Genomic DNA, 10762 nt, shown 5'->3' with positions numbered 1-10762 from the left:
CAGTCACTCTTTGCTGGTTCCTTACTGGACCTTTACTGGTTCTGTGCTCAGCAGGTTTCTCATACAAGGGGCTAAAAGAAAAAGGAGAAGTTATACTTCCAATTATTTTATCACAAAATTGATTAAATCAGTCCACGGTTCTTTGCAAAGTTGTACCTCCCTATTCCCAAAATCCAACCTCGATTTACTACACCCATAAACATCCCACAAAACAATGAGCTCAGTCAAACTGACAACTTCAATCAGGTTTTGCTCCTACTGCAGATGAAAAGGTGCTGCACTTTCCTATCTATACTTTTCATATTAACCCCAATATTAACAAGAGGGGAGTATATTAAGAGTACAGTTGGCACCAGGAGTTAACAAAGTCTTTTTCATACTAACACATCACATAAAGGCAATAAAACCTACTTCTTGGACCCTTCTTGCTTTACTCCCACATGAATATTCAATGCAAACGACTTCTATGAATGAGGTGGGAGGGGTTTAACCTTGTAGCACGTGAGGAAGTTCATGTGATCCAAACCAAAGGCACAGGAGAAGTTGCACAGCAAACACACAGCAAACCCCAAAACTGCTTCATCTGTATTTTTTTCCCTCCAGCACAATTTGTACCGAAGAGAAATTCAACTACAGAACAACCAAACAAGAGACTTTTAAGTTATCTTCTATACTTAGTTTAGAAAGAATCATGTTATTCATTTGGAGGAAAAAAAGAAAAAATTACCTGGGCAGAGAGGAAAGACTGGTGGAAATAATTTCAATTTTACATTTGTCTTAGAAAGTTGTTCACGTGGGTTTTATTGCAAGAAAGCTGGTTTGAATTATTCAAAACTAATTCAAATTCAGTGTTAAACAAAGAACAGCGTTCCAGGAAAACCTCCAAAGCAGTTCAGTTAACAAAAAGCCCGAACCAACAACTCTCACACGCAGCAGTTACCGCGGATGTTTTTTGTTCCTTGTTTCCAAAGTAACAAATCACCTTCCCGTCGCTGGCATTTTCCTAAAGATGTGGCAGTTTTCCTACAAAGAGGCACCAAATGTCTGCGGCAGGGTTGTTTTGGACACGCTGAGGCTCTGCCGAAGGTGAAAGGTTTGATTGCTTGTTTGGCAGAGATTTGGTGACCCAGAGCCAGAACCCTCAGGAATTTAAATGTCCCGAGTCATTATGTCTCACAGGGAATTCCCACAACGTGTGACACAGCACAAAAATAAAACACAATTCCTTTCCACTTATTTGCTTGCTGCGTGGACCAACAGAGAAAGTTTCTAAGCAGACAGATTAAATCAAACTGATGTTAAGATTTCTTAAAAAAAAAAATCTCCAAAACTTGTAATTAGTTGGGACATGGTTTTAAAAATGTTAACAGCTGTCAGTTCTACCTGTCCCAATTTATAAAAACCATGGACAAAGGAGCAATAAGGAACACAGCTCCGTGCCTAACAGCTCACCAGTTAGGGAACTCCAGAGGTGACTGCATTACTCCTGTCCTAGAATAGTGCAACATTCATCTTTATCCTCACATAACACCAATAAGTAGGTATTGCACAGCTACTTCTAGCAGAGGCAAAACACCTCTCCAAATTATTTTGGGATACATAACACCACCATCCTTAAAATAAGCACCCAGCAGATATTTATATATAAACTGCAGAGGTTTATTCCAGTGCTGTACTTCCCAAAAGTCCTTCCCAGCAGAAATGTAACACTGACTAATGCCTTGTCCCACTTGAAGAGGCTGAGATCGAAATCCTGAACTTCAGTGGAACCTGATGGGAATTTTGCCATTTACCTCAAGGGAACCAGGAATTCACCCCGTGAATAGAAAGGGCTTTTCCAACCTTCTGCAATGGGGAAACTTTCAACTCCAATAGTACCAAGCACCCTCCCAATTCTTCCTTCTTGAAAATACAAGACATTTGTAACACTCTGCCCTATCACAGAACGGGTTGGGTTGGAAAGCTCATCCAGTCCCACCCCCTGCCATGGGCAGGGACACTCTCCACTCGTCCAGGTTGCTCCAAGCCCTGCCCAACCTGGCCTTGTGACACAATAAATCACACAATTACGGCATTTACTTTTTTTTGCTTGTCCAGCAGTAAAATTTAGTACCAAAACCACCCTCATGTAACGATCCCAAACGCAAATCTAAACCTTTTTGACTCGCCAATGGAATTCCAGAGAAATCCCCTGACGGTCACTGCAGTGACAGCTGGAGCGACAGCTGGATGCAAACAGGAATGGCATTGCCATTAACTGGTAGCAGAGAAGGGGCCCCTCGGGGGTGGTGGGTCAAGCTACACCGAAGGCACCGGGATGTGCCTGGTGAGGGCAGTGCTGCAGTCCCGGCCCACGCCGGGGGTGGGATGGGCGATGTAGGGCTTGGAAAAGCCAAAGGTGGAGCTGACTGGCTGCAGGCTGTTGGGGGTGCTCACTTCCTGGGAAGGGCTGCTGTTGTACACGCTGTAGTAGGGCTCGATGCGGGTGTTCATGGGGGTGGAGCTGCTCTGGCCACAGTGCTGGTGCCCCGCGGAAGCCCTGGGGCTCAGCACACTGTCCTTGGAGTGGCTGGGAGCGCAGGCCTGCTCCAAGCTCTTCTTCTGAGGCTTCGGGGACAACATGTACGCCGAGTTGGTCTCGTGGTGGGAGGACTTGTTCCTGTTGACTTCCAGGCTCCCCTTGCCCACGGCCTGGAGCCTGGTCCTGTGCTTGCAGCAGCAGAAGACGAGGGCGGCGCAGCGCAGGCACCACAGGACACGCCGCCGCAGCCCCGCGCTGTTGCGGGAGTAGATGAAGGGATTTAACCCGGACTTGAAAAAAATGAGGGTAAACCCACACAGCTCAAACTGGTAAAGGACGAAGCCCCCGCTGCCGGACAGCACGTCCTGCACCAGGGAGATGCCCAGGGGCAGGCAGCACACCAGCACGGAGAGCACGATGACCACGCACGTCCCCACGGCCCGCGAGTCCTTGGCCGTGGCCAGGTTGACGGCCGACGCCAGCGGGAGCCGCCCAGCCTGCTTGGGCTGTCCAGGGGCCTGTCCGGGGGCCTGCCCGCAGCTCTGGGTCCGGTACAGGGCCGGCTGCGGCCGAGGGGTGCCCACGGCCAGCACGGGCGGGCCCTGCCTGGCGCGGGCATTCCTGCGCAGGGCCCGGGCGATCATCACGTAGGCCACGGCCACCACGGCCACGCAGCAGATGAAGTCGGCGACGTAGAGGTAGAGGACGAGCCTGCCCCGGCCGCCGGCCAGGCTGGCCACGGGCAGGCAGCGTCGGGAGCCGCGGGCGCGCAGCGTGGCCAGCGTGGCCAGGGTGAAGCTGGCAGCCCAGAGGCCCAGCGTGAGCAGCAGCGTGCGGGGCGCCGAGGCGGCGCGGGGCGGCTGCCGGCCCAGCACCACGCGCAGCCGGTGCAGCGCGATGGCCGCCACCGTCTTGAGGGACATGATGATGAAGCCGGAGCCGGTGAGGTGGAAGGCGAAGCAGAAGGCGCCCGGCACGCCGCGCGCCGGCCCGAAGAACAGCACGAAGGCGAACATGGGGGCGGCCACGCCGCAGAGGAACAGGTCGCAGAAGGACAGGTTGAGGATCATGAAGTCGAAGTCGGTGCGGAATTTGCGGAGGGCCGGGTCGAAGAAGGAGAGCAGCACGATGAGGTTGCCGTAGGAGCCCAGGCAGAAGACGAGGGCCAGCAGGGAGGCGCAGGCGGCCAAGGTGGCGGCGTGGGTGCCCTCCCGCAGCTCCGCGGGGCCGCTGCCGTTCGCGCCCAGCTGCTCCCCGGGCCCCGCCGGCAGCCGCCCCGACCCGTTCATCGCCCGCTCACCGCCGCCTCGGGGGGCTCATCCCCGGCCGGTTCATCGCCGCCTCGGGGGGCTCATCCCCGGCCCGGCCCCCGCCGCTCACCGCCGGCTCTCCGCCGCCATGGCGCCCGGGCCCGGCCCCTTCCCCGCCCGCCCCGCTCCGCTCGCTCCGCGGCGGGGCCGGACCCGCAGCCCCCCCGCGCTCCCGGCGAAGGCGGGCCCGGGGCTGCCCCGGCGCGGGGCGGGGGATGCGGCACCGGCCTCCCCGGAGCTCCCTGGAGCCCCCCCGGCGCTGCTGCACCGCCCCGTTCTCAGCCCGCGGAGCGGCTCTGATGCAGCGGGCTGTGCCGGCGCAGAACGGTTTGGGTGGGAAAGGACCTTAAAGATGATCCGGTTCCACCCCCTGCCACGGGGAGGGACACCTTCCAATAGCCCAGGTTGCTCCAAGCTGGCCTTGGACACTTCCAGGGATCCAGGGGCAGCCGCAGCTTCTCTGGGCAACCTGTGCCAGGGCCTCCCCACCCTCACAGGGAGGAATTCCTTCCTAAAATCCAATCTCAATCTACCCTCTTTCAATTTGAACCCATTCCCCCTTGTCCTGCCAGTACTTGCAAACACCCTTGCCCTTCCTTTCCTGTAAGTTCTCCCCAGGCACTTCAAGGGATCATTCTGAAATACTCACAGGGAGGTGAAGTCCAGAAAACTCTCCTTGCACGTTCTCCCAGCTGTCCCAAGCACACACAACCCAGGGGCCTCCGTGTCACTGGAAATGCAGGTGGAGGAGACCAAAATCCAGCCAGGCAAGGCACAAAACCACTATGGAAATACAGTAGATCCAGTTTCTGACTTGTGCATGGTACTTGTCTCACATATACATCAACATTAAACTTGTCTTAATAACCATCCCCTACCCCAGCAATCATACAGGGTTGTTCTTAACCTAGTTGTGTACAGGAGGGGGAAGGTCCAAGACCCAAAACATGGTTTCATGTGGCTTCAAGGTATGTTCCCTCTCAGCTTGGCTGTCACTTATTTTCCCTCTTACTTGTATTTTTGTTCTCCAGCCTTGGTTAATTTGAATTCTGTGGGTGAATCCTACTGAGCCCTACTGACTACGAGTTGTTTTTTCAGGGGCAAGCCAGGCTCTCCCTCCTTGGATTTTATTATTTATAAATATCAGAGGACACTGCATTACGTGATTACACAAGACTGACAAAATGTCAGCCTAATGCAGGAGCAAATTACTTCAAAGTGGTTAACGCTGAGGAAATAGTGAGGATTGTTCCCTTCCCATGAAACCAGGGACCACAAGATCCTCACCTGCTTTCTGAGCAGGCAACACACCTCACTTCAGCTGGAAACAAGAGCCTGCATAAAAACTGACCTCAGCTTCACACTGTGCCTAACCCCCGAGGCCAAAGCCACAGGAGTTACAACACATTTTGCATAACAAGAGTCCTCTAAAAGGTTGGGAAGGTCCGTGTAACCCCAGGTGTCCTCTGGCCAAATGCTCAGCCCTGGGTGACCACAGTTCAGATTTCAGTCCCCAAAAGAGCAGGTAGAAACACACTCACAGAAGTAAAGCTGCACCTGCCTCGTGGGATTGTTTTCAGCAAAAGGAGTGAGCAAGGCTGAGTCTCTGAACTCTTGCATGCTTTTGAAACCCCTGAAAATGGATTTAGGAGTCAAAACTGTAATCCTTGGGCTGTACAGCAAGTTGGCTACTTTAGAACTAGTTACCTGGAAAAGAGCCAAAGAAAAGTCTGATTTTTTCTCTTGGTAACAGGTTTAGATTGTCACTCATTTCATTAACACAGTGTTTAACGGGTCTGGGAGGAGCAAAGGTGGGTTTAGTTAGGATGTTTTACCCCTCTATAGTTATTAACTCTAGTTTGAAATGAAGGAAAAGTGTTGCTGGTTAAAGTCTGAGAGCCTCAAACATTCCAGCAGGAAAGAGGGAGAAGGGTTTGCACTCGGGGAGCAAGGGAATGAGCTGAGGCAAAAAGGACCTCTATGGGAGCACAAACCCCTGCCCAGCCCCTTTGGCACAGCAAAGTGTCTCACTGGACTGTCCCTTTTTAAAAGAGCTTTTTAACTTCTTAAAAGAACTGCCAAAGTTTGGGGTGGAGGAGAAAAGCATGGGAACAAAGTCTGTTTTGCAAGGCAGGAATCACAGGAGCAACAACTCACCTTTAATCCATCAGAAATCAAAGGTAGAAGCTTACAACTATTATCAGCAGAATTATCAGTGCTGAGAACACTCTTCATGCAAGACCACTTTACATAGAGTCACTCTTCCTGCCAGGGAGAGAAAACTAACCCTTTTCCCCCTCTCACCTCAGGGACTTTCCCTCCTAAATCTCTCTTAACATCTCTGAGAAGCACCTTCATTAGAAATCCTCTTCTGCAGAGCCTGTGCCCCAAGGTGGCTGTGGACAGTGAGTATCCTGTGACAGGGAAATCCCCAAAAGTTGCCTTCCAGGTCCTGCAGGATGCCAGTGAGGATGTAAAACAGGTCAGCTGGTAACTCACAGCAGGGTTAAAGTTAAAACATTCCAAGGACAGCTGCCATGTGGGTTTATTTTCCCTCTAACATCTTACCAGATCATTGTGTTTTCCACAGCACAGGGGAAGCTGGAGGCTCTGCTGCAGGATTCCAGGGAGCCTGAAGCTGTGGAGGAAAGTGTGAGACTGAGGAGAGTGTGGGATGCTGGGGATGCCTAACTGTGAAAACCTGCCAGGAAACATCAGCCAGTGCACCCAGCACAGGGCTCCCAGCAGCCTGGGAAAGGCTCCAAAGGATGAAAGGGGACATAGAAGGGACACAGCAGAAATAAGGACCTTCATCCCTTTTACTCTCTAATTAAAAATCCCAAACCACCCCCACACAAATTAGTTCAACTTGTCAGTAACACATCCAATTGTGAGCCTGTGGTACCACCCAAAAGCACAAGTTTAAAGTGTTATTCACCTACTGGATGATTTTCTCACGTATTTTTATCAAAATAAGCATCAAATATACTTGGTTATGGAAATATGGGAGATAACACCACTTAATGTGACCATTTAATGTCCTAGCACAAGAATAACTGAGCAGTAGCTCACTGGCAACTTGAGCAAAAAAACACAAAACAAAACCAACCAACCAACAACAAAAACCCCAAACAAACAAAAACCTCCCAAGCAAACAAAACCCCCCCAAACAAACACCCCCCCCAAGCAAACAAAAAACACCCAAAAACCTCCCACAAATGAATTCTACCTTACATTTTTGCCCTTCCTTGGCTTCACAGTGTGGTCACGGGTTATCTGTGCAGACTGACAGGTCCCTAAGGCTATCAAGGCTACCAGACCATCTCCAAGGTGTTTTTCCATCTCCCTTCCTGTTCCAAGGGGAAAAATTCTCTCTTCTCATGCTAGAGCTGTCTCCCTCTCCAGACTGAGCTCCTGCAGTTGGTTCATCTCAAAGGCTTTAGGGAAGAGACAGTAGAAGACATCAAAGTGATGGCAGCTCTGAATTCAGGATGTGTGTGTTGCTTGGGGAAAGTCAGGGAATAAAAGCAGTAATGGAGTTGTGATCTTTGAGGAAGATCTCAAAACTGTTCCTACAGTTCCAGAACAGGAGACTAACAATCCTTCCCTCACCAAAACTCAGTCACGACAGGCTTGTTCACACTACCACAGGTGTATTTTGAACAAGTGCTCTACCAGGTGATTGGTTTGGATCAAGGAATTGACTGTGGATTCACAACCAGCTGTTGGGAATTAACACCACCTCTGACCACAGAATTCCCTACTGGATCTTGCAACCAGTTCCAGCTACACTTTGACTAAGAAAAGAAACTCCCAACACAGCACAAAGCAGCAGAGCTGGATCCCACCATGGCCTGCCCTCCAGGTAGGCAGGACAGAATGTGCAATGTCTGCTCCAACAGTTCACCAGCCAACACATCCTCTAAAGATGATCCTCTGCACCAAATGCCTCCTGTCACTTGTAAAGTTCCTCGTTCTATCAGCAAACCCATCTCCACTACAAACTAGTAACTTCTGAGAACTGGAGAAACTGTTTTCCTGGTACAAGGTGTTTTTCCATAAATGCAGCAGCTCATTTCCCAGCCATCAGAACAAGGTCTTCAATTAACCCTTAGCATTGCCTCGACTCACTGCCAGATCCCAGGACAAACACAGGCCTCACCCAAAAGCTCAAAAGCACAGCAACAGGTCTCCAAACGACCAATTTCCACTTGAGAAACACAGGGAGGTGTGGTTGTTACAAACAGTCCATTTATTGGGTCGTTCACTACGTACACAGTTGAGCTCAGAGTTTGGCACTACGCTATACAGGGGTACATCCGTGTGCCCACACCGCTCCCACGCTGCCCCGGGAGCTCCCGACTCTGGGATCGCTCACACGCTCGGAGAAAGGTCTTGGTGCTCCCGGGGGGCTGCAGGGAACAGGGAACACACACCAGCTGAGGGGCTGTTCCCACGTACCACCCGTTCCATGTGATGTCAGCACACACGTGGTGCAGTGAGATCTGAGTGAGACACGGCCAGAATGAGACACGGGGAAAACCAAAACAAACCCTTCTCTTGCCTCTCGGGCGCCAAGAGATTCCGTTAAAGAAAATAATTTAAAAAACTAAGAATGGCATTTTGATTCGATACAAAAGCCAGAACCACTACTGTATTAACATCTAAGTATGAATCTTTACAAATTAAATCTCACAATGGTGTTATGTAAAAGGTTGCAAACTGTACAATGTTTCGTCAATGCAATGCCTCTACAATTTATACAGTCTTTTACAACTATGTAACACATATTAAACAGGTTATTAAACAGCCGATTCATACCAGTCTCTGAACAAAGCTTCAGGCAAAAAAACCACAGAGCTTCCACAATCTTCAAACGAGATATGTTTGCTCAAACAGTGACAATCTTTATGGGAATACACTGTTAAAAACTGCCTTTCCACACTGTGCATACATATCATTCCGTGAGTTCAACCACCACTTACAGTCCATCATTTCCTATCTTGGGCTCTAATTACATGGAGACATCAGTCTTTTCCCCTCACAAATACGCAGATAATCATAGATTTATATTCCACCTGTGGCCAAGTTCCCTCCAAAGGCCTGGCCGGGCAGCAGGAGCCGTCCCTCCCCGCGCTCTGCCCGGCCACCACCCGCGCCGCACAGGGGTCACAGCTATTTACATCTGCACAAGGAAGGTACAAAAAGGCAATCCTGCCCTGAGCTGGCTGGATGAGACCCAAATCCCAGGAGTGAAAAATAAACTCTGAGGAAGGCAGGCTCCCGGGATCGTGTGCTGAGCAGGGCAGGGGTGCAGAGCTCTGCTGCGAGAGCTCCGGGGCGCGGCGGCACTCTCCGGTTCTGCATATCTGTGATGCTGCAATCAGCTGGGAACAGGGGGCAGGAAGAGAGGGTGGGAAGTGTGCAGTGGAGGTCACCGTGTGCAAGGAAGCAGAAACAAGAGTGATGTGTGGTGCAGGCCCAGGAGGAGGGTCTTGCCACGAACTCACGATCGGGCCCCGCGAACGCAGCCACGGGGGGACTGTGGGGGCTCCCACAGCTGCTCCCTGGGGAGGTGAAATTCCTTTTGGATAGAACCAGGTCCTTAGGTTTGTATTTTTAAAAGTGGGTTTGATTAGGCATTGGGATTTCCAACACAAAGTTCTCTACATGATCAGTTGCTTTTGAGTCTCCTTTATTTCGCAGACAAGTTCCTACATCCTCGTTGTCCCGGGAGAAACCTGAAAGAGAAGGAATTCAAAACACAAATATATTACCTCACGCTATTATATATATGAAAATATACGTTACAACTTCTCTTGGAATACTGTCACAAAGCACCACAACACAAGAGAGGTGGGAGTCTTGTAGTGCAACAAAGAGAAACTCCAGGAATGGATTCCCTCTTTGGGGACGTGCCTGTGGTGAGGAGACCTGGCAAGGTGGAAGAGGAAACCGTGTGGCAGCAGCCATTCCCCATCGGAGGTGTAGGTGACATACTGGGCTGGGTGGCAGCTAAAGTCCTCACAGGCCCCAGGAGCAGAAAGCAGCACGTACCTGCCCTTTGGGGGCACTGCCAGGCACTTAAAAGGCAGCCAACTGGCAGAAAACGGAGAAAAGGCACATCAATAGTCAAGAAAACAAGTGTAAACGTCTTAGCAAAGCACTGGGGTAATACAGGGACACACGGAGAGACGGGCAATATTTAATCAAGGCAAATCTGGCCTTGACCAAGGCCACTGGAGGGGGGAAGGAGGGCAGATTTGGCTGTCCCACGGTGAGGGATTCCCCCTACTCTGCCCAGGATTCCTCAGGCTGACATGTCTGATGTCCCAACACATCAGCTCACCCACCTATGCATAATAGCAGGGCGAGACCAGGAGGTCGGTGAGCACCAGGAGCTGGTCGTCCGTGAACTGCTGCTTGTGCTCCTGCCAGTTGTCGTGGTGGGTCCTGCGGAAGTTGGACAGCGTCTTCTTCACAGTCATCTGCAGGACACACAGTCAGGAGGGATCCCTGGCCCCTCTGGATCCCAGCCCCACGCCAAAACACGTGGGATACAACAAACAGAACTGCTCAGAGTCACCCGTCCCGAGGGTCGGGAGGGCTCTGGGGAATTCAGCCCAGTATTTTAATTTTCACAGCTCTTTTGGCCAGTGGCATGACTCCAACACCCTCATAAAAAGGATTCTTGCACCTACAGTTCTGAGTTGGAAAACATTCAGGGATTCTTAGGAAGTAAAAGCAAAAATGCTTTTCCCTGCTGCCTTTCCCTGGGGTGCTGCAACCAATGGTTTGGGTCTCAAAACTTGGGAAAGCAGATGGTAGGTTATAGAAACAAATCAGAGGAAAACTATCTCCTGTTATTAAAATAATTAAGATTATTATTCATCTTAAAATTAAGTCCCATTTATTCATCTTAAAATTAAGT

The 10762-nt window shown here is 50.7% G+C and overlaps 2 protein-coding genes across 2 annotated transcripts in view; both read right to left on the bottom strand.

Annotated features, from left to right (window-relative positions):
- Window positions 1-2291: 2291 nt before the first annotated feature.
- Window positions 2292-3810, bottom strand: GPR75 (G protein-coupled receptor 75). Its single transcript, XM_027693416.1, has one exon. It carries the CDS (start codon window positions 3808-3810, stop codon window positions 2299-2301), a length of 1512 nt encoding a protein of 503 aa, XP_027549217.1. The 3' UTR covers window positions 2292-2298.
- Window positions 3811-8065: 4255 nt separating this feature from the next.
- The window catches only part of PSME4 (proteasome activator subunit 4), an 11505-nt gene continuing 8808 nt past the window's right edge, over window positions 8066-10762 (bottom strand). The window contains exons 7-8 of the mRNA XM_027693414.1: window positions 10185-10319; window positions 8066-9572 (exon numbers count right to left, since the gene is read on the bottom strand). Coding sequence (XP_027549215.1) covers window positions 10185-10319 — 135 coding nt within the window. The 3' untranslated portion in view covers window positions 8066-9572. The remainder of the gene's footprint in view (window positions 9573-10184; window positions 10320-10762) is intronic.

Source organism: Neopelma chrysocephalum, unplaced genomic scaffold, assembly GCF_003984885.1.
Source record: "Neopelma chrysocephalum unplaced genomic scaffold, ASM398488v2 Primary Assembly neopelma1_91, whole genome shotgun sequence".
Classification (NCBI taxonomy): Eukaryota; Metazoa; Chordata; class Aves; order Passeriformes; family Pipridae; genus Neopelma; species Neopelma chrysocephalum.
Note: the sequence above shows the minus strand (reverse complement) of the source record. Positions and strands in the feature narration are given on the sequence as shown.